Genomic DNA, 24,262 nt, shown 5'->3' on the forward strand with positions numbered 1-24,262 from the left:
GAGGTGTAGTGGACAGTAACTGGAGCACCCAGAGGAAACCCGCGCAGACACAGGGAGAATTTGCAACTCCACACAGGGTTGCCAGAGGCTGGAATCGAACATGCGTTCCTAGCATTGTGAGGCTGCAGCATTAACCACTGAGCCACTGTGCAACCCAATCTCACCCATTCACACAAACTGATAGCTTGTATTCCTACATCTCCCATCCACGCACACAGAATGGTACAACTGCTCCCTCACTTCCCATGGTTCCATTCCCCATCCCCCATACAGAATGGCCACTATTCCCACCCACTAATGCAAAACCCTTTCCCTGCCAGTGGAATTCTGCTTTACATTCCCTGAATAAATCGTCCTAATTGAGACGGCTATATTATGATTATTTCAGCATTATACCAATTTTTTGTAGCTTCAGAAAGTGTCCTAGTTTGTGTCCCGTGAAACCACCTGGGGGAGATTTTCACCCCTCCACTATTAGCTCTACTTAATCCAAATGGGAAGAGATAAAGTCTCTGAGAATTCACCCTCTTTGCATGAATCGACTTACCGCATTCACCTGACTGACTGCATGATTTAACGGTTAGCCCTTGGCACCAAGAATGTGAGATTGATGCAATTACCTTGCAGATTATGCGAAAGGGTTTGGAGGGAAGTATGGAGTACAGAAGGACCACCAGGATAAAACTGCACACGGTTGGGATCATAAGGAGGAGGTGAAGCTTCATGAATCACAGACAGGTGAGGGGCAGAGTGAAGATCTTGGCAGTAAATAAATATGGGTGCACTGCCCCCCCCCCCCCCCCTCCACCTCCCGCCGATAATACCAGACAATAGTGAGCTAGTGACAATGGGGAGCTTTGTCAGAGATCCTCCAGGCCCTGAGTGACCATCAGTAAGGCCAGACTTTGGTCAGCTCTGTTTTAATCCCTGACAACAGCCTCCTCACCCACAATCACTCTGAGGGAAGATGCTGGGTTGGGGAGGGACAGTGTCTGTATGCCCACATCGGGCAGGAGGGGTTACAGCCCGTCCTCCTGTGTGAAGGGAAGGTTGGCATTGCCATTTCAAGCAACCCAAGCAATTGATATCTGACTAGCTTTACAGGTCAAATAACCTATTTCAAACATAACGCCAATGCCTGCAGCAACTCTAGGACTGTCTGTATCTGCATCCTGCATACAAGGGGATACAAACGATTCAGGTATGTCATTTATCGACTGCATCTCATTGTAGTTCATGCTTCCACTTTGGGACAGTCTGGTGATCTTACCTCTGGTGGAAAATTCCAATATTGGCATCGAGGGGCAAGAGCTCAGTGGAGCGGCTCCCTGTACCCATCAATCAGCCATTTATGTATTTACAAGGCCAAGTGGGGGAGAGAAGCCTGATCTCCCACTGAGTGCGATGAGAACGTGGGGGACATTCTCACTCAAACTGAAATTCATCAATAACTCGCATTTATATAGCACCTTGAACATAATGATTGGTTCCAAAGTAATGCACTGTACGGTTTTGAGCAAAGTTTGACATCAACCTGGTAAGTCCTTCAGACAGATGGTCAAAGAGGTAGGCTTTAAAAGGAGGAAAAAGAGATCAAGATAACCAGAGATTTAGGGTGGGAATTGCAGAACTTAGGACGTAGGCAGGCGAGACAACGGCGGAGCAGTTAAAATCACGAATCCTCAAGAGTTCAGAATGAAAGCAGATATCATGTAGAGTTAGTGTGCTGGAGGAGACTTGCTCAGAAGGGGAAGGCCACGGAGTGATTTTGAAAACAAAATTGAACCAGAAAATTAAAGACGGGGTACTGCTCAATCAGGAGTCAGCACAGGTCAGCAAACAGTTGAACAGCACATAGTGAGAGTCAGGGCACAGACAGCAGAGGTTTCGAATAACATCATGTTTATGAAGATGCCATTGCTATAGCAGCTCTGTTTGTGAAGACTGAAAATTTGTACAGCTCATTTCAGCCCTCTGTTCTAAATTAAACTTGGCCAGCATTTGACCTTAAAATGATCAAAGGCTAGTTTTTGAATAACCACCACTGAAATTCTTATTTCAAAGTAAAAAGTCATACAATTATTGGCTGAAATGCAGATATAAGGCTTAAAAGGTATTGGTAAAAGATACAAATAATGATGAAAGCAAGATTGGCTTGTTAGTGTTGAGGGCTTGCCTTGTTTAAAGATATCTCTTTCTAAGGTGAAGGGATTGAAAGTTAAAGTCAGATACTGTAATGGTTTCTGTAGTCGAATTGTTGGAGATTTTTCTCACAGGTGGATTGAGCAGTACAGGTTCCAGGAGGAAGTGAAATTCCCTTTATGTTACGTTTATGACACTGCAGGTTGTGGCCTATGATAACCTGGTTCAGTGTTTGAAATAACTGCACAGAGGCCAGTATGCCATCACCAAGTGTCTCTTTTATTTACATGGGCTCAGTGAACTGGCTGTGACAGCCAGCTCAGAGTCTGTCCCTGACATCAGGAGATGTCCCTGTTTGTATCTGTCAGCCAGGGCTCCCTGATTGACCCAGGTTAACAACCCCATCATTGACTATGAGATCCACCCAGTTCCAATCACAGCAGTATTGTAGACCTGTCGTTGGTTGGTCTCCCTTTGTGTTCCTATTGATGACCCCCTCGATCTCTTATGGCCTCTTTCAGAGTTCTGTTTTAATTGTTGCTCAAAGTGGTAGTTCACAACTGATTGCTCACAGGTGAAAACTTAAAATTACTGCTACGTATCTTTGATGAAGCACTGTTCCACAAAACAAAGCCAATTTTGCTGGAATTCTTGGTAGTGTCCTTCCTGTGCCCTATTCTCTCAGAAGCTTCGAATTCTCACAATTTTCGAAGGGTCCCTGAGGGTGAATGGAATCCTAAGTGGTGCCCTTTGTGATTGGTAACATATCAGTCTGTCTGCCTTTCTTGGCTGTAGTGAATCCATAAGAGTAGAGTGATAGAGCTGTACAACAGTCATGTGACTTCGGGAAGCCACCTTTGAAGTTTCTGTGCCCATTTGACAAAGGTAGATAAGCCTTCTTTACAAAATATTTTATATTATAATTACACAGTTGTAAGAAAAAGTGTAACAGGACAGCACTATGCTCATTTCAACTGCACTGTGGATTGATCTGTCCTAAATAGGACAGCAATGTTCAAGAACATGCCACACCAACACTTTCTCAAGCAAAATTGGAAATGGACCAAAAAAAGACTCATATTCTATGAAAAATAAAATGAGTGCTATATAAATACCGTTTGATGTTGTTAATTTGTATTCTCCGTTACAATTCAAGTAATATGTTTTGGGCGACACGGTGGCACAGTGGTTAGCACTGCTGCCTCACAGCGCCAGAGACCCGGATTCAATTCCCGTCTCAGGCGACTCTCTGTGTGGAGTTTGCACATTCTCCCCGTGTCTGCGTGGGTTTCCTCCGGGCGCTCCGGTTTCCTCCCACACTCCAAAGATGTGAAGGTCAGGTGAATTGGCCATACTAAATTGCCCGTAGTGTTAGGTAAGGGGTAGATGTAGGGGTATGGGTGGGTTGCGCTTCGGCGGGGCGGTGTGGACTTGTTGGGCCGAAGGGCCTGTTTCCACACTGTAAGTAATCTAATCTAATCTAATCTAATCTAATCTAATTTTATGAAATTAATTAAAGATGACTAAACACTTCAGACTCTGTGCCGACTATTTTTGAATGTATTTCCTGTTTCTGGATGTGCTTCTGTTGTTTATAGTGTAGATCCCAGGATTTTCCCATCAAGCTGAATGGACTTTTACTCACAGTTTTATTCCATCTCCCATTTTGTGTATTGGACCATTAGCTGCCCACCAGTACTCTAGCACTACGCACTCCTCTGTGGATAGAGTTAAGGGATGAACTAATATGTTTCTGGTGAAATAGAGATGGGTCTTGGTTAAGCACACACCACATTGCCCCTTAGGCAAGCAACTGCAAGGCATGATAATGCTGCAAAATCCCAGAGCTTTCCCAATTGCACAACTGGTATTCGGATCTAGATCACTCATGATCCAATTTACATGTACTCAAGGAGCTTCCAGTTCCTACGTGTATAACTCGCTATGACACAGGGCCTTGTTAAAGGCCCCACGTTCAATGCTTGGCCCATGCTGAGTTAGCCAATCTCAGAGTGCCATGATTGACATTAATTCCCTGGAAGTGGCGTTAAGAGAGATCAAATAGAGCTCTAACTCCTTTTTGTCATTTCTGTGTTGTTTGCCTTCCTTCTACAGATTACGCCAAGGGCTTCGGTGGGCGATATGGTGTACAACAGGACCGGATGGACAAGGTACTCATTTAAACACCATCAGATGTGTCACAGCTCTATGTAACAACGCAAGCCACGGAACGTCCCCATTCTCTGAGGTGTCCTTTTTTCCAACAATGGGCTAAACACAGGCAAATGGGACTAGTTCAGTTTCAGATACCTAGTTAACATGGATGAGTTGGACTGAACGGTCTGCTTCTATGCTGTATGACCCAATGATTCTAATATTGTAAACCCAAGCTTGGCTTTGCACTTTGACTTACTTACTTGCTCTTCCCCTTGCTGTTGTGTTGCCCTTTGAACCATGACTCTTTACATCAATGTTCCAGCAGACTAGAGAGTCAAGTATTCAGATACATGGCACCATTAGCTTGATTGATGTTTTGTCATTTCCATGCCAACAGTAAATTGATGGATATCTACATTGTTGTACCTTTACATTTCCTGCACAGATTAACTTTCAAAATTCTTCTCCAACTTCATTGAGTTGAATCTTTTATGTGTCAGTGAGGCTTGGAGGTAGCAGTCTCACCTGAAAGGATTGTAGGTTCGAGCCCTGACCCAGGATTTGAGCTTATGACTTGAATTTACATTTATGCCCTTACTGTGCCCCTGGAAGAATGAAATCTGTCATAAAAGATTACGACTAAACTGAAAGCACACAGAATTAGAGGGAAAGTTGGGAGTTGATTTGGAAATTGTTGGTGAATTAGCAGACAGAGTTGAAATAGGCAGCTGCTGACACCTGCTGGCTTTAGTTGAAGAGCCCTCCTGATTATTCTGCCTGTCCCACAGCCAGACTCTTGAAGCCCCGTGGAGGGGAAAGTTTGGCCTTAAGTTCACTGGTAAGTCACGCTCACCCTTAGCAATGTTACATTTACATCCTAATTGCTATTTTATAAACCCATATCGTTCTCCCCAGGGATTTGTCCCTCAACTGAATGCTCAAGCTACAGTAGAGAAATCCACAGGCCAGGTCTGTGCTTTGGAGCTGGCCTTTCAGAGGTGTACAGGAGACTTCCGTGGGATACAAAACCTGTTTCGTCTTTTCTTGCCCTTGACCAGGGGAGTGTGTGTATGGGATTGGCATTCTACAGTACTGCTAGACTCTGGGCAAGGATCTTGATTTGTAAGGGTGTCAAGGGTTACAGGGAGTGAACAGGAGAATGGGAGCCAGAAACCTACCAGCAATGATCAAATGGTGGGGCCGATGGATCGAATGGCCTAATTCTGCTCCTATATCTCAATGTCCTTATGGTATGGTGACTAACTGACGCTCAGGTCTGTTTTTACTCTCTTGTTACACTGTTGGTTGACTGACTGGTTTCTCAATTCATGTTCCAGAACGCTGCCTCTTTCACTGAGATGGAGAGTCCAACCTCGTCCTATCAAAAGACAAGGCCTGTAGAAGCTGGTGAGTTGGTGTAGCCGATCTGGAATGATGGCTAGAGGCTGGAATATAAGTGTAGATGGTGCCAAGTTGGCTCCATCATCTTAATTGGCAAACGATTCACAGAGTTACTTTTCAGTTTCCTGGCTCTCCATTCCTCCACAGTTTCCCTGGATGCTCTGACCCTTACCTGAGTTCTATTCATTGAGAATCAGACAAACTCCCAGTAGCTCATCTATGTCTGAGCCCAGACAGGGACTCTCAGCAAGAGATGTCAGTACATCCAAGACTCATCACACCCTTCTGTACCAGTGACACACCCATGTCCCTCTTAGGGAATTAACATCAATCAGCAGCTGGAATACTGGTCCATGGCTTTTATTCCTGAGCTACTTCATCTCCTCTGTCATGGCTTAGCCCAGAGGTACTGAGGCCAACTCCAGTGCTGCCAGTCTGGAATAATTTTGGCCGGTGCTGACTGGTAATTGGACTGATGCATTCCTGTTCTCTGTAATGATGAGTGGTCTGATAGCCACAGCAGATCACATTCTCCATATACTGTATTGCATACATACAATGTTTCAGTTTCAATACATAAGGAAGATAGGAGTTCCAGTTTGACAATGTTCCCACACACTATGATAGTGTTCTGTGTGTCAGTATTTCCACCTTCTTTCTGTGCTCCCTGTGTCAGGGTTTCGTCACCCTGTTCCATTATTCTCACATGTACATATCATGTCATGAACCAATTTTAATAACCGAGGCATCCTCTGTTACTCTCTCTGTATTACTCTTTTTAACTTGCACATTTTCCACCACTTGATGTCCTCCGTCCATCATTCTTTTCACATCTGAGAACTAAACCTATATCTAACTAAGAACAAAAATTGCTGGAAACACTCAGCACGTCCAGCAGCATCTGTGAAGAGAAATCAGTGTTAATGTTTTGGGTCAGGTGACTCTTCCTCAGAATAAACCTATATCTATCTCTCTTATTTCTGATTCTCACCTTCCTTGCCTGCCTTTTAATCCTTATTCCTCCCTTAGTCTCCCTTCTCCCAGAATCTCCTGTCTCAACTCAAATGAATTTGTCATCCATTTTCTCTTATTTTCCTTTCTTCCCCCCTCCATTTTCTCCTTTCCTCTATTCCCACGCTCTCTTCCTCCCTTTTTGTTCTCTCTTCTCCCTCTCCTCCTTTTATCTCTGTGTCTATCTGCTCCCCCGACCCCATTTTTCTCACAGACCATCTCTGGCTTTGTATCTGCAGCCAACAGTGGCGCAAGTAGCCTGAAGGCCAGGTTCGAGAACTTGGCTAAAGCCAGTGAAGAAGAGAACAAGAAGAGAGCGGAGGAGGAGAGGGCTCGGAGACAAGCCCGAGAGAAACAGGAGCGAGAGCAGGCACAAAGGAAGCAGCAGGTAAGCAAGAGACAGACCTGGGGGGAATTCTGAGGGACAGGATTTACATACATTTGGACAGGCAAGGACTGATTAGGGATGGTCAACATGGCTTTGTGTGTGGGAAATCATGTCTCACAAGCTTGATTGAGTTTTTTGAAGAAGTAACAAAGAGGATTGATGGGGGCAGAGTGGTAGATGTGATCTATATGGACTTCAGTAAAGCGTTTGACAAGGTAGACTGATTAACAAGGTTCAACCACATGAAGTACAGGGACAACTAGCCACTTGGTTACAGAACTGGTTCAAAGATAGAAGACGGAGGGTGGTGGGGGAAGGTTACTTTTCAAATTGGAGGCCTGTGACCAGCGGTGTGTCAAAAGGGTTGTTGCTGGATCGATGGCGTTTTATGCTTTATATAAATGATTTGGATTTGAACATAGGAGGTGTGGTTAGTAAGTTTACAGATGACACCAAAATTGGAGGTGTAGTGGACAGCAAAGAAGGTTACCTCAAAGTACAACGGGATCTTAATCAGATGGACCAATGGGCCAAGGAGTTGCATATAGAATTTAATTTTGATAAATATGACATGCTGCATTTTGGAAAGGCACATCAAAGCAGGACTTATACACTTAATGGTAAGGCCCTGGGGAGTGTTGCTGAACAAAGAGACTTGGAATGCAGGTTCAAAGTTCCTTAATAGTGGAGTGACAGGTAAATAGGATAAGACCATAAGACATAGGACCAGAAATTAGGCCCTTCAGCCTATTGAGTCTGCCCGCCATTCAGTCATGGCTGATAAATTTCTCACCTGCTTTCTCCCCGTAACCCTTGATCCCCTGATACTCAAGAACCTATCTATCTCAGTCTTAAATATATGCAATGACCTGGCCTTCACAGCCTTCTGTGGCAATGAATTCCATCGATTCACCACTCTCTGGCTGAAGAGGTTTCTCCTTATCTCCAATCTAAAAGGTCTTTCCTTTTGCCTAAGGCTGTGCCCTCTGGTCCTAGTCTCTCCTATCATTGGAAACATCTTCCCAACATCTACTCTGTCCAGGCAATCCAGCGTTCTGTATGTTTCTATTAGATTCCCTGTCATCTTTCTAAACTTCATTGAGTATAGACCTGGCATCCTCAAATGTTCCTCATATGTTAAGCTTTTCATTCCTGGGACCATTCTCATGAACCTCCTCTGAACCTGCTCCAGAGCCAGAATAGCCTTCCTGAGATATGGGGCCCAAAACTGCCCACAATACTCCAAATGTGGTCTGACCATGGTCTTATAAAGCCTCAGAAGTACATCCCTGCTTTTATATTCAAGTCCTCTCAAAATAAATACCCTTATTGCATTTGCCTTCCTGACTCAACCTGCAAGTTTACCTTGAGAGAATCCTTACTAGAACTCCCAAGTCTCTTTGCACTTCTGACTTCTGAATTTTCCCCCCATTTAGAAAATAATCCATTCCTCTATGCTTCCTACCAAAGTGCATGAATTTACATTTTCCAATGTTGTACTCCATCTGCCACTTCTTTGCCCACTCTGCGAACCTGTCAAATCCTTCTGCAGCCTCCTCACCTCCTCAATGCTACCTGTCCCTCTATCTATTTTTGTATCAGCTGCAAACCTAGCTAGAATGCCCTCAGTTCCTTCATCTAGAGTGTTAATGTATGAAGTGAACAGCTGTGGTCCCAACACTGAACCTTGCAGAACACCACTTGTCACTGGCTGCCATCTGAGAAGGACCCTTTTTAGCCCCACTCTCTGCCTGACAGCCAAGCTTCTATCCATGCTAGCATCTTGCCTCTAACAGCATGGGCCCTTATCTTACTCAGTAGCCTCCTGTACGGCACCTTGTCAAAGGCCTCTTGAAGACTAGGTGGACAACATCCATTGGCTCTCCTTGGTCTAATCTGCTTGTTACTTCCTCAAAGAATTCTAGCAGTTTTGTTAGGCATGACCTCCCCTTGATGAAACCTTGCTGACTTTGCCCTATTTTACCATACACTTCCAAGTATTCTGAAATCTCATCTTTCACAATGGATTCCAAGACGTTAATGAATGTGGTGTTTGGTATGCTTGCCTTTGTAAGTCAGTGCATTGAGTATAGGAGTTGAGAGGTCATATTGTGCCTATACAGGACATTGGCTCGGCCACCTTTGATTTCTGATCTCTGTGTTATAGAAAGGATGGTGTGAAACTTGAAAGAGTTCAGAAAAGATTGACAAGGATGTTGTCAGAGTTGGAGGGTTTGTGCTGTAGAAAGAGGCCTAAAAGGTTGGGACTGTTTTCCCTGGAGTATCAGAGGCTGAAGGGTGACCTTATAGAGGTTTATAAAATCATGAGGGGCATGGACAGGATAAATAGACAAGGTCTTTTCTCTGGGGTTGGAGAGTCCAGAACTAGAAGGCATAGGTTTAAGATGAGAAGAGAAAGTTTGAAAAGGGACTAAGCGAAATGTGTCTGGTTGGGTTACTCTTCGGAGGGTCGGTGTGGACTTGTTGGGCTAAAGGGCCTGTTTCGACACTGTAGGGAATCTAATCTAATCAAAAAGGGGAAACTTTTTCACGCAGAGGATGGTGCACATAAGGAACAAGCTACCAGAATAAGTGGTGGAGGCTGGTACAATAACAATATTTAAAAGGCATCTGGATGGGTATATGAATAAGAAGGGTTTAGAGGGATATGGGCCAAATGCTGGCAAATGGGACGAGATTAATTTAGGATATCTGGTCAGCATGGACGAGTTGGATGGAAGGGTCTGTTTCAGTGCTGTACTTCTCTATGACTCTAAATGAGTGACAGCCAGTTGGTATCTCACTGGAAGTGAGTTTTGTAATTAATGTTCAATTACCTACTCTGTCCTAACACTTTGGCCAGCTGTGTGATAAGTTTATTGCCTCCATCCTATTTTATGAGGAAGGAGTGCACTTGTCTTTTACTGTAGATGGATCTTTCTCTGTAATGGTGACTGCTGTTAGAAACAGGTTTCGAGTTTTTTTTGTGTCAGGAATGAGCAATGCCCCTGAAGGTGGCAGCAGCTTTGATGTTGTATCTGAAAGCCAGCTGGTCAATAGTGCAGCACTGGTTCACCAACAATGCAGCATTCTATCAACACTGCCTCACCAGAGTGTAGCATTCCATCAATTCTGAAGCCTGAGAGTGTGGCATGCCCTCAATGCTGCCCCTTTGAGAGTGCAGCACTCCCTCAGTGCTGCCCCTCTGAGAGTGTGACACTCCCTCAGTACGCCACCTCTGAGAATGCAGCACCCCCTCAGTACTGCCCTCTGAGAGTGTGGCACTCCCTCACTACTGCCCTCTGAGAGTGTGGCACTCCCTCAGTACTACCCCTCTGAGAGTTGGCATTCCCTCAGTACTGCACCTCTGAGAATGCAGCACCCCCTCAGTACTGCCCCTCTGAGAGCGTGGCATTCCCTTGGTACTGCCCTCTGAAAGTGCAGCACTCCCTCACTACTGCCCTCTATAACGCAACACTCCCTCAGTGCTGCCCCCCTAGAGGGCAGCACTCCCTCAGTACTGCACCTCTGAGAGTGCAGCACCTCCTCAGTACTGCCCTCTGAGAGTGCAGCATTCCCTCACTACTGCCCTCTATAGTGCAATACTCCCTCAGTGTTGCCCCTCTCGAGTGCAGCGCTCCCTCAGTACTGCTCTCTGAGAGTGCAGCACACCCTCAGTACTGCCCCTCTGAGAGTGATACACACTCTCAGTACTGCCCTCTGAGAGTGTGGCACACCCTTAATACTGCCCTCTGAGGGTACAACTCTCCCTGCCCCTTTGAAGTGGGTTCCAATCTCTGGATTGAGACTATGAAGCTTTGACCTGCTGAGTGAGGAACAGACTGTTGTCACTGGGTCAAGGCAAACAATCTATGAACATAGTGTGGAGTGCAAAACGCTATTCATCACCACATGGATTGGCAGCTCCTTCTCACCATTCACTCACAGAGTCATCCACATAGCTCTCTGACTGCACACATTATTGAAAGCCTGGGAGTGTGTCTTCACATAATGTGTCAGCAAGTTTGTTTACTGTATGGCTGTGTACCACTGATCTGAATCCTTTGTCTATGCCAGACTGATGAAAGGTTCAAACGTTGGTGATAGGAGGGCCAGTCACTGAAGCCACTCCTGTTGAATGGGCAGTTGTGTGGGGTCTTCAGACAGGGAGGATACACCATCAGGATTAACATGTGAACAAACCGCTGGATTTGTGATGTCAGAATCTCAGGCACCTGAGAAAATGTCTGAAAAGAGCTTGAGGCCTTGGTGCGCGGTTAGAACAGGAAATAAAATGAGTTGGTTTAAAAAAAAATGAAAATCCGGGAGGGGAAGTGAAAGGAAGCACTGATTGGGTTGGGTAGGGGGATGGTGATGTTCCTTGGGAAGACACGAGAGAGAGAATTGAGCCAAGTGGGATGGATTAAACAGAGAGTTAAAAAAAATTACTGAATGAGGGAAGGTCTTGAGTTGAGAGGTCATCAGTCAGATGTGTTGGGAACTGACCACTTATACAATGCAGTCGGGTTCAAAAGATTCCTCCCACGTTAACCTTTAACCTTCTTCATTCACAGGAGGAAGTGTGCCAGGAGGAAGAGGCAGAAATACAAGAACCCAAGAGTACAAAACGGCTTCCACCTGTTCCTCGAACCCGGGGTCAAAAAGCAATGAATGAGCCAGAGCCAGAACCAGAACCAGAACCAGAGCCAGAGCCAGAGCCAGAACCAGAGCCAGAGCCAGAGCCAGATGAAGCCTCTGTCTATGACAATCCTGAGTCTTACCAGGAGGTAATGGATATCTGATCATTAACCACCGAAGGAGAAGGCAGAACATTAAAGTTTCTACAGCATTCCGTGTACTTTCTCAAGCATTTTCTACCCAAAGTAATGTTTCTACATGGAATATTTTGGGCAATCACAGAGTCACCGTGAGACCTAAGCACAAAAGCCAAAGTTTCAGCCAGGGTTGGCATTAGAAGACCAGATGGTGACCACTTTGGGAAATGGGGAAACACATAAAACCATAAAATAGAGCAGCAGAATTAGGCCATTCAGCCCATTAAGTCTGCTGTGCCATTCAATCATGGCTGATATGTTTCTCAATCCCATCTCCCTGCAACCTTTGATCTCCTTACTAATCAAGGAACTATCTAAGTATGTCTTCAATACATTCAATAACTTGGCTTCCACAGCCCACTGCAGCAATACATTCCATAGATTCTCCATCCTCTGGCTGAAGAAATTTCTCCTGATCTTATTTCTAAAAGATCGTCCCTTCACTCTGAGGCTGTGCCCTCAGGTCCTAATCTCTCGTACGGGGGGGGGGGGGGGGGGGAACATTTCCACATCCACTCCATCCAGGTCTCTCTGTATTCTGTAAGTTTCAATGAGATCCTCCTCGTTATTCTAAACTCCATCGTGTACAAACCCAAGGTCCTCAACTGCTCCTCATATGACGAGCCCTTCATCCCCAGGGTCATTGTTGTAGACTGCCTGTGGACCCCTTCCAAGGGCAGCACAACCTTCCTTAGATATGGGGTCCAAAACTGCTCACAATATTCTAAATGCGATCTGACTAGAGCCTTATAAGCCATAGCAGTACATCCTTGTTCCAGTATTCTAACTGATCTGATAATAAGTGCCATTCTAATAAAAAGTCACTCAGTGTGATCGTTGGCAGAGGGAACATTACGCTTTGCCTGCCCTTTTGATTAGAGAGCTTTACTCTGTATGTAACTGCATACTCTACCCATCCTGGGTATAGATAATGGAATTACATAGAGGGAGAGTTATTAGGTATATACTGTATCTATCCCAGAAGTGCTTGGGGAAAGTATAGAGGGAGCTTCATTCTAAATGTAACTATGCTGTATGTGCCTGGAAGTGGTTGATGAAACAGTACAGAGGGAGTTACCGCAATTGCAACAACTTGCACTTTAAACCCAGTAAAACGTATGAAGTCACTTCCCATGGGCATCATAAAGCAATGTATAGCACGAAGCTGCATGAGGAAATAATAGGGCAGCTGAGCAAATGCTTGGTCAAAGTAGTAGGTTCTGAGGGATGTCTTAAAGAAAGAGAGGCAGAGATGTTTAGGGAGGGGATTCCAGAGCTTAGTGTTCTTGAAGCTCAAAACATGGCTATCAGTGGTGGAGTGACTCAAATTGCAGAATTCAGATAGAGTTAATAAATTTACGGATGACGCTAAGGTCGGTGGAGTTGTGAGTAATGCCAAAGGATGTTGCAGGTTACAGGTGGATATAGATAAGCTGCAGAGCTGGGCTGAGAGGTGGCAAATTAAGTTTAATGTGGAAAAGTGTGAGGTGATACACTTTAGACAGGGTAACTGGAATGCAAAGTACTGGGCTAATGGTCAGATTCTTGGTAGTGTAGATGAGCAGAGAGATCTCGGTGTCCATGTACACAGAACCTTGAAAGTTGCCACCTAGATTGTAGGATTGTTAAGAAGGCATACAGTATGTTAGCTTTTATTGATAGAGGGATTGAGTTTCAGAGGCACAAGGTCATGCTGTACAAAACTCTGGTGTGGCCACACTTGGAGTATTGTGTATAGTTCTGGTCTCCACATTATAGGAAGGATGTGCAGGTTTTGGAAAGGGTTCAGAGGAGATTTACTAGGATGTTGCCTGGTATGGAGGGAATGTCTTATGAGGAAAGGCTGAGGGACTTGAGGGTGTTTTCATTCGAGAGAAGGTTGAGAGGTGACTTAATTGAGACATATAAAATAATCAGTGGGTTAGATCGGGTGGACAGGGAGAGCCTTTTTCCTCAGATGGTTTAATTTGAAGGATGATAGATATAGGATAGATGTCAGAGGTAGTGTCTTTACTCAGAGAGTAGTAGGGGCGTGGAATGCCCTGCCTGCAACAGGAGTGGACTCCCCAACTTCAAGGGCATTTAGAGTCATTGGATAAACATATAGATGAAAATGGAATAATGTAAGATACATGGGCTTCAGATTGGTTCCACAGGTCAGTTCAATATCGAGGGCCAAAGGGCCTACTGTGCACTGTGATGTCCTGTGTTCTATGGGGGAAGGGTTTCCCAAGGACTTTACTGTACAGACAGATATGGTAATGGTGTTGAGGATGGGAGGGTTCACTGTATTGCCCATTCCAAGTAGGGGATGCCTAAACTTTATTTCTTGAGGCTCATTAGTACGTTCCTACTTGTTAGTTTTAACTTACTGTTATCTCGGTGGAAAATAATTCACTTAGGCCAGAGTAAGAATGACAGTCAAGGTCTGATTAAACATACAGATTGTAATCTGAGGATGTAAAGAAGGATTTCAGTGGATTTGGGTGATCAGCTTAGACCTCAGAGCAAAGCTATTTCATTATGTCAGGTATGGGCGTGTTACAGGTGAGGCTGACCCTATCCTCTTGGGAATTCCATGTCTGTATTTATCAGCAAAGGCCATAGGTCACCTCTCATTGTAGAGCCTGTTGTAGCAATGCCTGTTGCCCATCTTGCTGAGTGTGACATTTCGTTGCAAATTGCTTGCCTATCTGTTATGCTTTACAGCAAGTGACTGATGAAGACTATGAAAACATTGTGGACTATTCTCAGCAAACAGTGCCCAAAGAAGATGTGGATGATCAGGGAGACTATGAGGAGTTGGCACCAGTGAACACAGAGGCCAAAGCCGGTGAGATACCATCTCTAGATCATCTGGATGCATGTGAAGGATAATATACTCTGGGTTGTGCTGTGGGGAAGAATGGTTTTGAGGGTATGGGGAGGAGCATGAGTTGGTATAAATGAGGGCATTGGTGTGTTTGGGAACTTTAACAATAATCACATTTAAGGGATATGGAAGAACAGTGGACAGATGGGTTTAAAAATACGGTCAGGTAATGGCTAAAATCATCACGATTATAGGACCTGTATCATTTCCTGTTGCTTAAAATCTTGTTGTTATAATTTATTTACAGATGCAGAGAATATTTATGACATTGCCGATGCTGGTGTGACTGCAGTAGCTTTGTATGATTACCAAGGAGGTAAGTCATTGATATAATAAGTAAATAAAGAAATTAATTGCAAAGTGTTTCACACAAACCTCACTACTTAGCTTGCTTAGCCCAGTCCCCGGTGGAGCGTGGCCAGTAAACCTTTCCCTGGAGTTTGACAACTCTACTTCATGTCATCTGTCAGTTAACATCCTGTCAGGGGAGCAGGAAGGGTCTAGTTATTCTGTCATTTTATTAGAACACAGCCAACCTGTACTTCAACTCCATTGACTCACTTTTACTAAAAAAAAGGTTTTGTGTAATGCCCTTGCTTCCCAAAAATCTGGAAACATCAGTCCTGTATTGCTTGATTGAAAGTCATCCTGGGAGAAAATTCCAGAACTTCTATCGGAGAAGGGTTTCCTGATGTTGCTCAGTCTAATTCCAAGGTTGTTTCCAGATGTTCTGAACACAAATCATTTCACCAAAATGGGCTTTGCAAGTTAAATTATGATGGTAGGCTATGTTAATTATTTGTGTTATCCCTTTGTATAGAAAATTAAGGGGCGATTGAGGTGTATAAGGTTATTAAAGGAGTTGATAAGATCAAAAAAAGTAAATCATTTACTCTGGGAATTGCATAACAATGGGCCATAATCTTAAAATGAGAGATAAATCAGTCTGTTGACATATGAAACAAAAGAAATAGGACAGGAATAGGCCATTTGACCCCTCAGGCCTGCCTTGCCATTCAATAGAATCATGGCTGATCTGCCTCAGTCCTTAACTCCTCTTCCATACCCTCAACTCCCTGGTATTTCAAACATCTACCCCCTCCTTAAATATTTTTAGTGATCTAGCTTTCATAATTCTCTGGGTTAGATTATTTCAGATATTCACTATCTTCAAAGAAAAAAAAATCCTGCGCATCTCTGTTTTAAGTGAGTGTCCTCTTATTTTGTAAATGTAGGAAGACGGGGAGTAGGCAATCCTGCCTGTCGAGTCTGCCCCGCCATTTAATCTGACCATGGTTGATCAAACACTGCCTTGTTCTCATACTATCCCCATAACCCTTTCCAGTATCAATAACCAAAGACTTATCAACCTCAATTTAAAATATACTCAACAACTGAGATTCCATAGCCAGAATTCCAAATGTGAGATATTGTATTTTGGTAAAAACTTGGCCTGGTATGATTAGGGAACAATGAATGAATAATAATATTGAGATTCTAGTCAAAAATAAAAAGAACCATATATTAGATATAGACAACTTGCATCAAATGAATCTCTTGAAGAACATAAAGAATGTAGGGGCATTCCTAAGAAGCATATCAGGAAGAAAAAGAGGGGATATTGAGATAGCCTTGACAGATAAGGTTAAGGATAACACAAAGAGATTCTACAAGTACATTAAGAGGAAAAGAGAGAGTTGGGCCCCTTAAAGACCAACAAGGTCATCTTTGTATTGAACCTCGGGAGACAGGAGAGATTTTAAATGAATATTTTGTATCAGTTTTTACTGTCAAGTAAAAAGTGGAGGTTAGAGAGCTCAGTGAAGGAAATATTGATGTATTGAAAACAGCTCACATTACTGAAGAGGAAGTGGCGGAGGTCTTAGAAAACAAAAGTTAGATAAATCTCTAGAGTGTAGGAGTTGGGATGTCATGTTGAGATAGCATAGGACATTGGTCTTCTAGAGTACTGTGTGCAGTTCTGGTCGCCTTGTTATAGCAAAGATGTCATTAAACTGGAGAGGGTTCAGAAAAGATTTACCAGGATGTTGCCAGGAATGAAGGTTTTGAGTTAGAAGGAGAGGGATAAGCTGGAACTTTTTTCACTAGAGTGCAGGAGGTAGAGGCTAACCTTATACACATTTATGAAACATCTTGAGGGGCATTGATAAGATGAATAGCAAAGGTCTTTTCCATAAGGTGATAGAGTTCAAAACAAAGTGGTGTATTTTTAAGGTGAGAGGAGAAAATTTTAAAAAGGCCATGAGGGGCAACTGTTTTAGTGGTTAGTGTATAGAATGAACTACCGGAGGATGTGGTGGATGCGAGTACAGTTACAACACTTAAAAGACATTTGGATAAGTACATGATTAGGAAAGGTTTGGAGGGATATGCGCCAAATGCAAGCAGGTGGAACTAATTTGTTTTGGGAACATGGCTGGCGTGGAATGGTTTGACCAAAGGACCTTTTTGCATACTGAATGACTCTATGATTCTATGAGTTGGACCGAAGGCTCTGTTGCTATATTGTATGACTCTATGGTTCTATGAGTTGGAGCGAAGGCTCTGTTGCTGTGCTGTATGACTCTATGGTTCTATGAGTTGGACCGAAGGCTCTGTTGCTATATTGTATGACTCTATGGTTCTATGAGTTGGACCGAAGGCTCTGTTGCTGTGCTGTATGACTCTATGATTCTATGAGTTGGACCGAAGGCTCTGTTGCTATATTGTAACACTCTATGACTGCATGACTCTATTTACCAGATTCTGAGTAAAAAAAAGTCTCCTCATTTCAGTCCTAGATGGCACTCCATTTATTTTTAAATTATACCCCCTGGTTCTAGATTTTCCAACCAGGGCATATATCACCATCTCTTTAAGTATTCTGAAGATTCAATGAGATCATCCCTCATTCATTGAAATTCTAGAGAATGCAGGCCCATTTGCACAATCTGTCTTCATAGGACAGTCCTGCCACCCGAGAAACAAATCTGATGAACTTTTGTTGTACTTCCTCTGTGGTAATAATATCTTACCTGAGAGAAGGAGATCCAAACTACACCCAGTGTAACAGTGTGTTCTAACCAAGCTCCAACACAACTGATGCAAGGCTTCACTACTCCTGTACTCAAATCCTCTTGCAGTAAAAGTTAATGTTCCATTAGCCTTCCTAACAGCTTACTGTGTTTGCATGTTGGCCTTCAGTGACTTATTGACTAGGATACCCAAGTCCCTTTATACATCTACATTGTGCCTCCAATTTTGAGATTCTCCTCCCAGTTGAATCATCCTTTTAACATCTACAATGTCAAGTGCCCTCAGAATCTCGCATGTTTCAATATAACACTTTTCATTTTTAAAATTCTAATAAATAAAGGCCTCACCTGTTTCACCCTTCTTGATAAGTCAACTCCTTCATCCTGAGGATCAGCCTAATGAACCATTTTGAACTTCCCTCAGTGCTAGTATATTCTTTCTTAAATACACAGACCAAAACGGTACATACTGTTCCAAGTATGGTATCCCTAACTCCCAGTACAGTTGCAACAACACTTCCATCCATTTATATTCCAACCCCAGTAGCAGTAAAGGCCAAAATTCCATTTGCCTACTTAATTACTTGCTGCATCTGCAGAACACCAGATAGCTCTTTGCTGCACTGTTTTTGAATCTTTATTTATTTAAATAATAGTCTGCCTTTTGATTTCTCTCATCACAGTGCATGAACTCACATTTGCTTACATTATACTCCATCTGACTTCAGATTTGCAGACTTTAGCCAATTAAAATCACTCCACATAGCGTAAAGCAATGACAAACCATACTGAACACTGAAGAATCTATGAATACCAACATTCTCAGTTGGAGTACTGAAGACATGCTCTAGAACTAGCAACACTTCAAGTTAGGTTATTCCAATACAGAGTTGAGAGTGTAGTGCTGGAAAAGCACAGCAGGTCAGGCAGCATCCGAGGAGCAGGAGAATCGATGTTTCAGGCATAAGCCCTTCATCAGGAATGAGGCTTGTGGGTCGGGACTGAGAGATAAATAGGAGGGGGTGGGGTTTTGGGAAAGGTAGCTGAGAAAGTGATAGGTGGATGAAGGTGAGGAAGAAGGTGATAGGTTGGGGAGTGATAGAACAGGTCCGGAGAGTGGTGCCAAGTTGGAGGCTTGGGGTTGGGGTAATGTGGGGGGAGGGGAAATGAGGAAGCTGTTGAAATCCACATTGATCCCATGTGGTTGCAAGATCCCAAGATGGAATATGAGGTGTTCCTCCTCCAGGCATCAGGTGGTAATGGATTGGTGGTGGAGGTGGCCCAGGACCTGCATGTCCTTGATGGGGTGGGAGGGGAGGTTGAAGTTTTCAGCCACGGGGTGGTGGGGTTGGTGGGTGCAGGTGGCCCAGAGATGTTCTCTGAAATGATCCACAAGAAGGCATCCTGTCTCCCCGATGTAGAGGAGACCACAAACTGGCATCCACCCATCAATGTGGAAAATTGTCCCTTCCACAAAAATCAGGACAGTTCCATCCCAACCAGTTTTTGTCCCGTTTACCTTTGATCATTAGCAAAGTGGTGGAAGATGCCTTTGTCAGTGTTATCAAGTGGCACTTTACTCATCGATAACTTGCTAATCTGTACTCAGTTGGGATCCTGACAGGATCAGTCAGTTCCAGACTCCAATACTGCTATTGTCTAAATGTGGTTAAATCTGCAGAACTAAAAAGATCCAGAGTTTAAACCAGAGTGGCATCAAGGAGCCAAGGAAAATTTGAGTCAATGGAAATAGAGAGAATCTATCCATTTTGTATGGGTGGAGATAGGGGAAGTGAGAGGGGAGTCTGGAGTTAAGGGTTGGAATCCATGTGGTGAAAATGTCATGTAAGTACTAGATAATAATGATCTCTGACCACCTCCTATTGACTTTCAATGAGATTACTATCAGCAGTGATTACTTATGACTGTGAGTTTGCCACCATTAACATTCTGGTCATTACCATTGATCCAACATGGTAGTGCAGGGTCGGATTAGAACAAGTCAGCGTGGATTTAGTAAGGGGAGGTCGTGCCTGACAAATCTGTTAGAATTCTTTGAAGAGGTAATAAGTAGGTTAGACCAGGGAACCCCAGTGGATATTATCTACCTAGACTTCCAAAAGGCCTTTGATAAGGTGCCTCACAGTAGGCTGCTGAGTAAGGTGAGGGCCCATGGTGTTTGAGGTGAGCTACTAGCATGGATTGAGGATTGGCTGTCTGACAAAAGGCAGAGAGTTGGGATAAAAGGTTCTTTTTGGAATGGCAGCTAGTAACAAGTGGTGTCCCGCAGGGTTCAGGGTTGGGGCCGCATATATTAATGATCTGGATGAAAGAACTGGGGCATTCTGGTGAAGTTCACTGATGATACAAAGTTAGGTGGATAGGCAGGTAGTTCTGAGGAGGTGGGGAGGCTGCAGAAAGATTTAGACAGTTTAGAAGAGTGGTCTAGGAAATGGCTAATGAAATTCGCTGTGAGCAAATGCGAGGTCTTGCACTTTGGAAAAAAGAATACAGACATGGACTATTTTCTAAACAGTGAGAAAGTTCTTAAACCCGAAGTACAAAGGGATCTGGGAATGCTAGGCCAGGATTCTCTAAAGGTTGACTTGCAGGTTAAGTCCGTGGTTAAGAAAGCAAATGTAATGTTGCCATTTGTCTCAAGACGGCTGGAATATAAAAGCAGCGAAGTGCTCCTGAGACTTTATAAAGCTCTGGCTAGGCCCCATTTAGAATACTGCATCCAGTTTTGGGCCCCACACCTCAGGAAGGACATACTGGTTCCGGAGCGTGTCCAGCGGAGATTCACACGGATGATCCCTGGAATGGTAGGCCTAACATACGATGAATGGCTGAGGATTCTGGGATTGTATTCATTAGAATTAAGAAGGTTAGGGGAGATCTAATAGAAGGTAATGCATGACTTAGAAAGGGTGAACGCTGGGAAATTATTTCCGTCTGGCGGGGGTACTAGGACCCATGGGCACAGCCTTAAAATTAGAGGGGGTCAATTTAGAATGGAAATGAGAAGACATTTCTTCATCCAGAGCATGGTGGGCCTGTGGAATTCATTGCCATGAAGTGCAGTGGAAGCCGGGACATTAAGTGTTTTCAAGGCAGAGATTGATAAATTCTTAATCTCACAAGGAATTAAGGGACACGGGGAGAGTGTGGGTAAGTGGAATTGAAATGCCCATCAGCCATGATTGAATGGCAGAGTGGATCCGATGGGCGGAATGGCCTTACCTTCCACTCCAATGTCTTATGGTCTTATAAAACCAAAGTAGACCAGCTATATAAATGCTTTATCTTCATGAGCAGGTGAGAGGCTGGAAATTCCGTGCTGAATAACCTAACTTGTGAATGTCCAGAATTTTTCTAGTATCTATAAGGTACAAGACTGGGATGTGATGGAATACTGTCCACATGCTTGGATAAGTGTGTATCTCTAGTAACACTCAAGAAACCTGACACCAACCAGGACAAAGGGAATGATTTGACCATTTACCCAGTCCCCATTCAGTCCATCTAGCACCACTATGTGGCATCAGTGTGTCCAATCGATAGGATGCACTGAAGCAGTTCACCAATTCTTCCGAACCTGTGACCTCTCCCAATTAGGAGACTAAAGGGCAGCAGGCACATAGGAATATCACCACCAGCAAATTTGCTTCCAAGGTGATACACAAATCTGATTTACAAACTAATTAGCATTTCTTCATTGTTGCTAGTTCAAAATCATGGTACCACCTACTTAGCCGAACTGTGCATGTCCTGCAGATTATAAAATAGCTCATCTTTACTTTCTCAAGGGAAATTATTGATGGACAATAAATGCTGAACTTGCCAGCTATGCTCATATCTCATATACAATTTTTCATTAAAAAAGGACTACTCCTATTTCTATTAATTCTTTTATCATTCAAAAACCTCAAAACATATGATGAAATTGTAAATTACGAGCCAGGTTAATGCAATCTGACCTCATAATTTAACAGTTTCAACTGCAGTGTAATTCTGGTGAATCGTCATTGTATTAGCTGCAAGTCTTTTATACCCTTCCATAGAAATCGATGCCCAGAACTGACTGCAGTATTACAGATGGCATCTGACTAAATTTGTGTACAAATAAGTATCTTTTCCTTTCATTAGTAATTCAGTCCAATGGGATAAACATTCACATTCCATTTACCTTTTGCTCATCTTTTTGTACCTTACTATTAGCTTGTAGCAATTTATATCCATTTGCATCTGAATTCCTTTGTTCTTTCACAGTTTCTAGTTTCTCACCATTAAAGAAAAGTTCTGATTTGCCTTTTCTCGATCGAAAGTGGATGACCTCATTTGACTTGACTTGCTATTAATTTGCCCACCCAGTGAGGCCTGTTCAAATCCTCTTGTAACCTGCTGCTTGCTTATGCAAAAATTACTGTCTCCTACTTCATTGTCATCTACACACTTGGATTCAAAACTCTCTAATCCATCTCCAGTTCATTGGTTTTAGTTATTACAACCACACAACAAACATATCCTCAGATTTGTTCAAGAATTTGTACAAGTTCATATGTAGGCCCCATTTAATTTTGATTTTATAAAATATCCAGGAGCAAAGGTTTACTCTTAAACAAGATAAATGTTTGTCTTTTGTTTGCAAAACTAGGGCTATTAGCTAAAAGGATATATGTGAACATTAGAAGTAGGTAAGGATGAAAGATGCTCATAAAGATCAGTTTCCAAGATCATTGCAGACTTATAACTTCTTAAAATTTCTCCTTCCAAAGTGAAAGGTTGAAACTTGAAGTCAGATTCAAACGAATCTGATATGATGGCCTCTGTGGTACATGGTTTTGCCAGTACAGGTGTACTGGCTGGTGGTCAGCAGGTTTTGGGAGAAGGGGAGAGAGTGAAAGCTTCTTGTTCCTCACTGGTCCCACAGTTACAGCACTTAGAGATTGCCTGGACTCTTTTGACAGAATAAAAATTCATTCCTGGCTACCTTCCTCTGTGTTCCCTTGGCTGAGAATCTCCTCCAATGATATCTCTCAGAATTTGTGCTGGCGGTTCCAAAATAATGACTTTCAAGCTAAAGTAAAAATGGCTGCTCTGTTAACTTCAAATGAGATGATGTTCCAATAGGCAAACATGTTACCCACTTTGAAGTCCCTTTGAAGTATTGTTCCTGTCTCTTGTTTTCTCAGAAGCCAGGAAGTCTTCAGACCTTTATAAGATCGAGTGCACATCTCTGGAGGATCCTTTTACATTTAAATGACTCTTTACAGATAGTCTAGAGATTGCAGATTCTGACAAACTTTACATAAATATCCATGGAAACAGCTGTCTGTTGTGACTAACCTTTGTTTAAAACATTTATCTCCTAGTCCAATGGCTTTTAACTTAATTCTAAATTCAAAGTTTTTGACACAATAATTTGCTTTTAGCAAGTTATCCTTACAAATCTACAGAATCATAATGATGTGTTTGTGACATTATGGTGAAAAGCTGAAGCTCCAATACAGATCCGTCTCTTTATCACTTACCACATCCTTTCAGCTGGAGTATGAACCGAACCCTTGTGCCTCAACCCCTATGAAGCTCATCATTCACAACATAATTCCAATGTCTCTTTTACACTCCAAGTCCTCAAATCTGTCTTTGTTACACACTTAGCTCCCATTAAAGCGCCCCATGCGTCAATGCCAGCCATGACTTGGTGAGCAGCACTCTCACCTCTACAAGGCTTTCAGAAATTAACTGCTGTTCTTCCAAATGAGCCCCATGCACTCCCCAAATGTGGTAACCATAGAGCCAGTTAATGAGTGATGGTATAAATTGCTAGAGACATGCTGCACTGCCAGAGTGCTGTCCTTCAGGTTAGCTATTGGGCGGCACGGTGGCACAGTGGTTAGCACTGCTACCTCACAGCGCTAGACACCCGGGTTCAATTCCCGCCTCAGGCGACACTCTGTGTGGAGTTTGCACGTTCTCTCCGTGTCTGCGTGGGTTTCCTCCGGGTGCTCCGGTTTCCTCCCACAGTCCAAAGATGTGCAGGTTAGGTGAATTGGCCATGCTAAATTGCCCGTAGTGTTAGGTGAAGGGGTAAATGTAGGGGAATGGGTCTGGGTGGGTTGCGTTTCCACACTGTAAGTAATCTAATCTAATATTAAATTGAGGTCCCTGTTGGGTGGGCTAGAAAATGGACATAAAGAAAGTGGTGTTTTGTCCTGCCTTTTGATGCCTTCAAATTGTCCCAAACAGCTTTACAGCTGATAAAGGAAGTTTGAAGCATAATCACAATGACAGCAAAAGTCTGATTGTCCTATTCAATGAAGGGTAGTAATATTATCCTCAAATAACGTTGCTAGAGCAGATTATTTATTCATTATTAATGTTTGTATAGTATTCTGGTACATTGTTTGGCTGTCGT

General features: G+C 43.3%; 1 protein-coding gene across 2 annotated transcripts in view; it reads left to right on the top strand.

The window, feature by feature from the left end:
* LOC140466930 (hematopoietic lineage cell-specific protein-like) overlaps positions 1-24,262 on the top strand; it is a 76,863-nt gene that overhangs the window by 50,824 nt on the left and 1,777 nt on the right. For both annotated transcript variants that reach the window (XM_072562785.1, XM_072562786.1), the window contains exons 8-14: positions 628-738; positions 4,258-4,313; positions 5,637-5,706; positions 6,951-7,099; positions 11,674-11,886; positions 14,644-14,767; positions 15,054-15,122. In XM_072562785.1, the coding sequence (XP_072418886.1) occupies positions 628-738; positions 4,258-4,313; positions 5,637-5,706; positions 6,951-7,099; positions 11,674-11,886; positions 14,644-14,767; positions 15,054-15,122 (792 nt within the window). The remainder of the gene's footprint in view (positions 1-627; positions 739-4,257; positions 4,314-5,636; positions 5,707-6,950; positions 7,100-11,673; positions 11,887-14,643; positions 14,768-15,053; positions 15,123-24,262) is intronic.

Source organism: Chiloscyllium punctatum, chromosome 44, assembly GCF_047496795.1.
Source record: "Chiloscyllium punctatum isolate Juve2018m chromosome 44, sChiPun1.3, whole genome shotgun sequence".
Classification (NCBI taxonomy): Eukaryota; Metazoa; Chordata; class Chondrichthyes; order Orectolobiformes; family Hemiscylliidae; genus Chiloscyllium; species Chiloscyllium punctatum.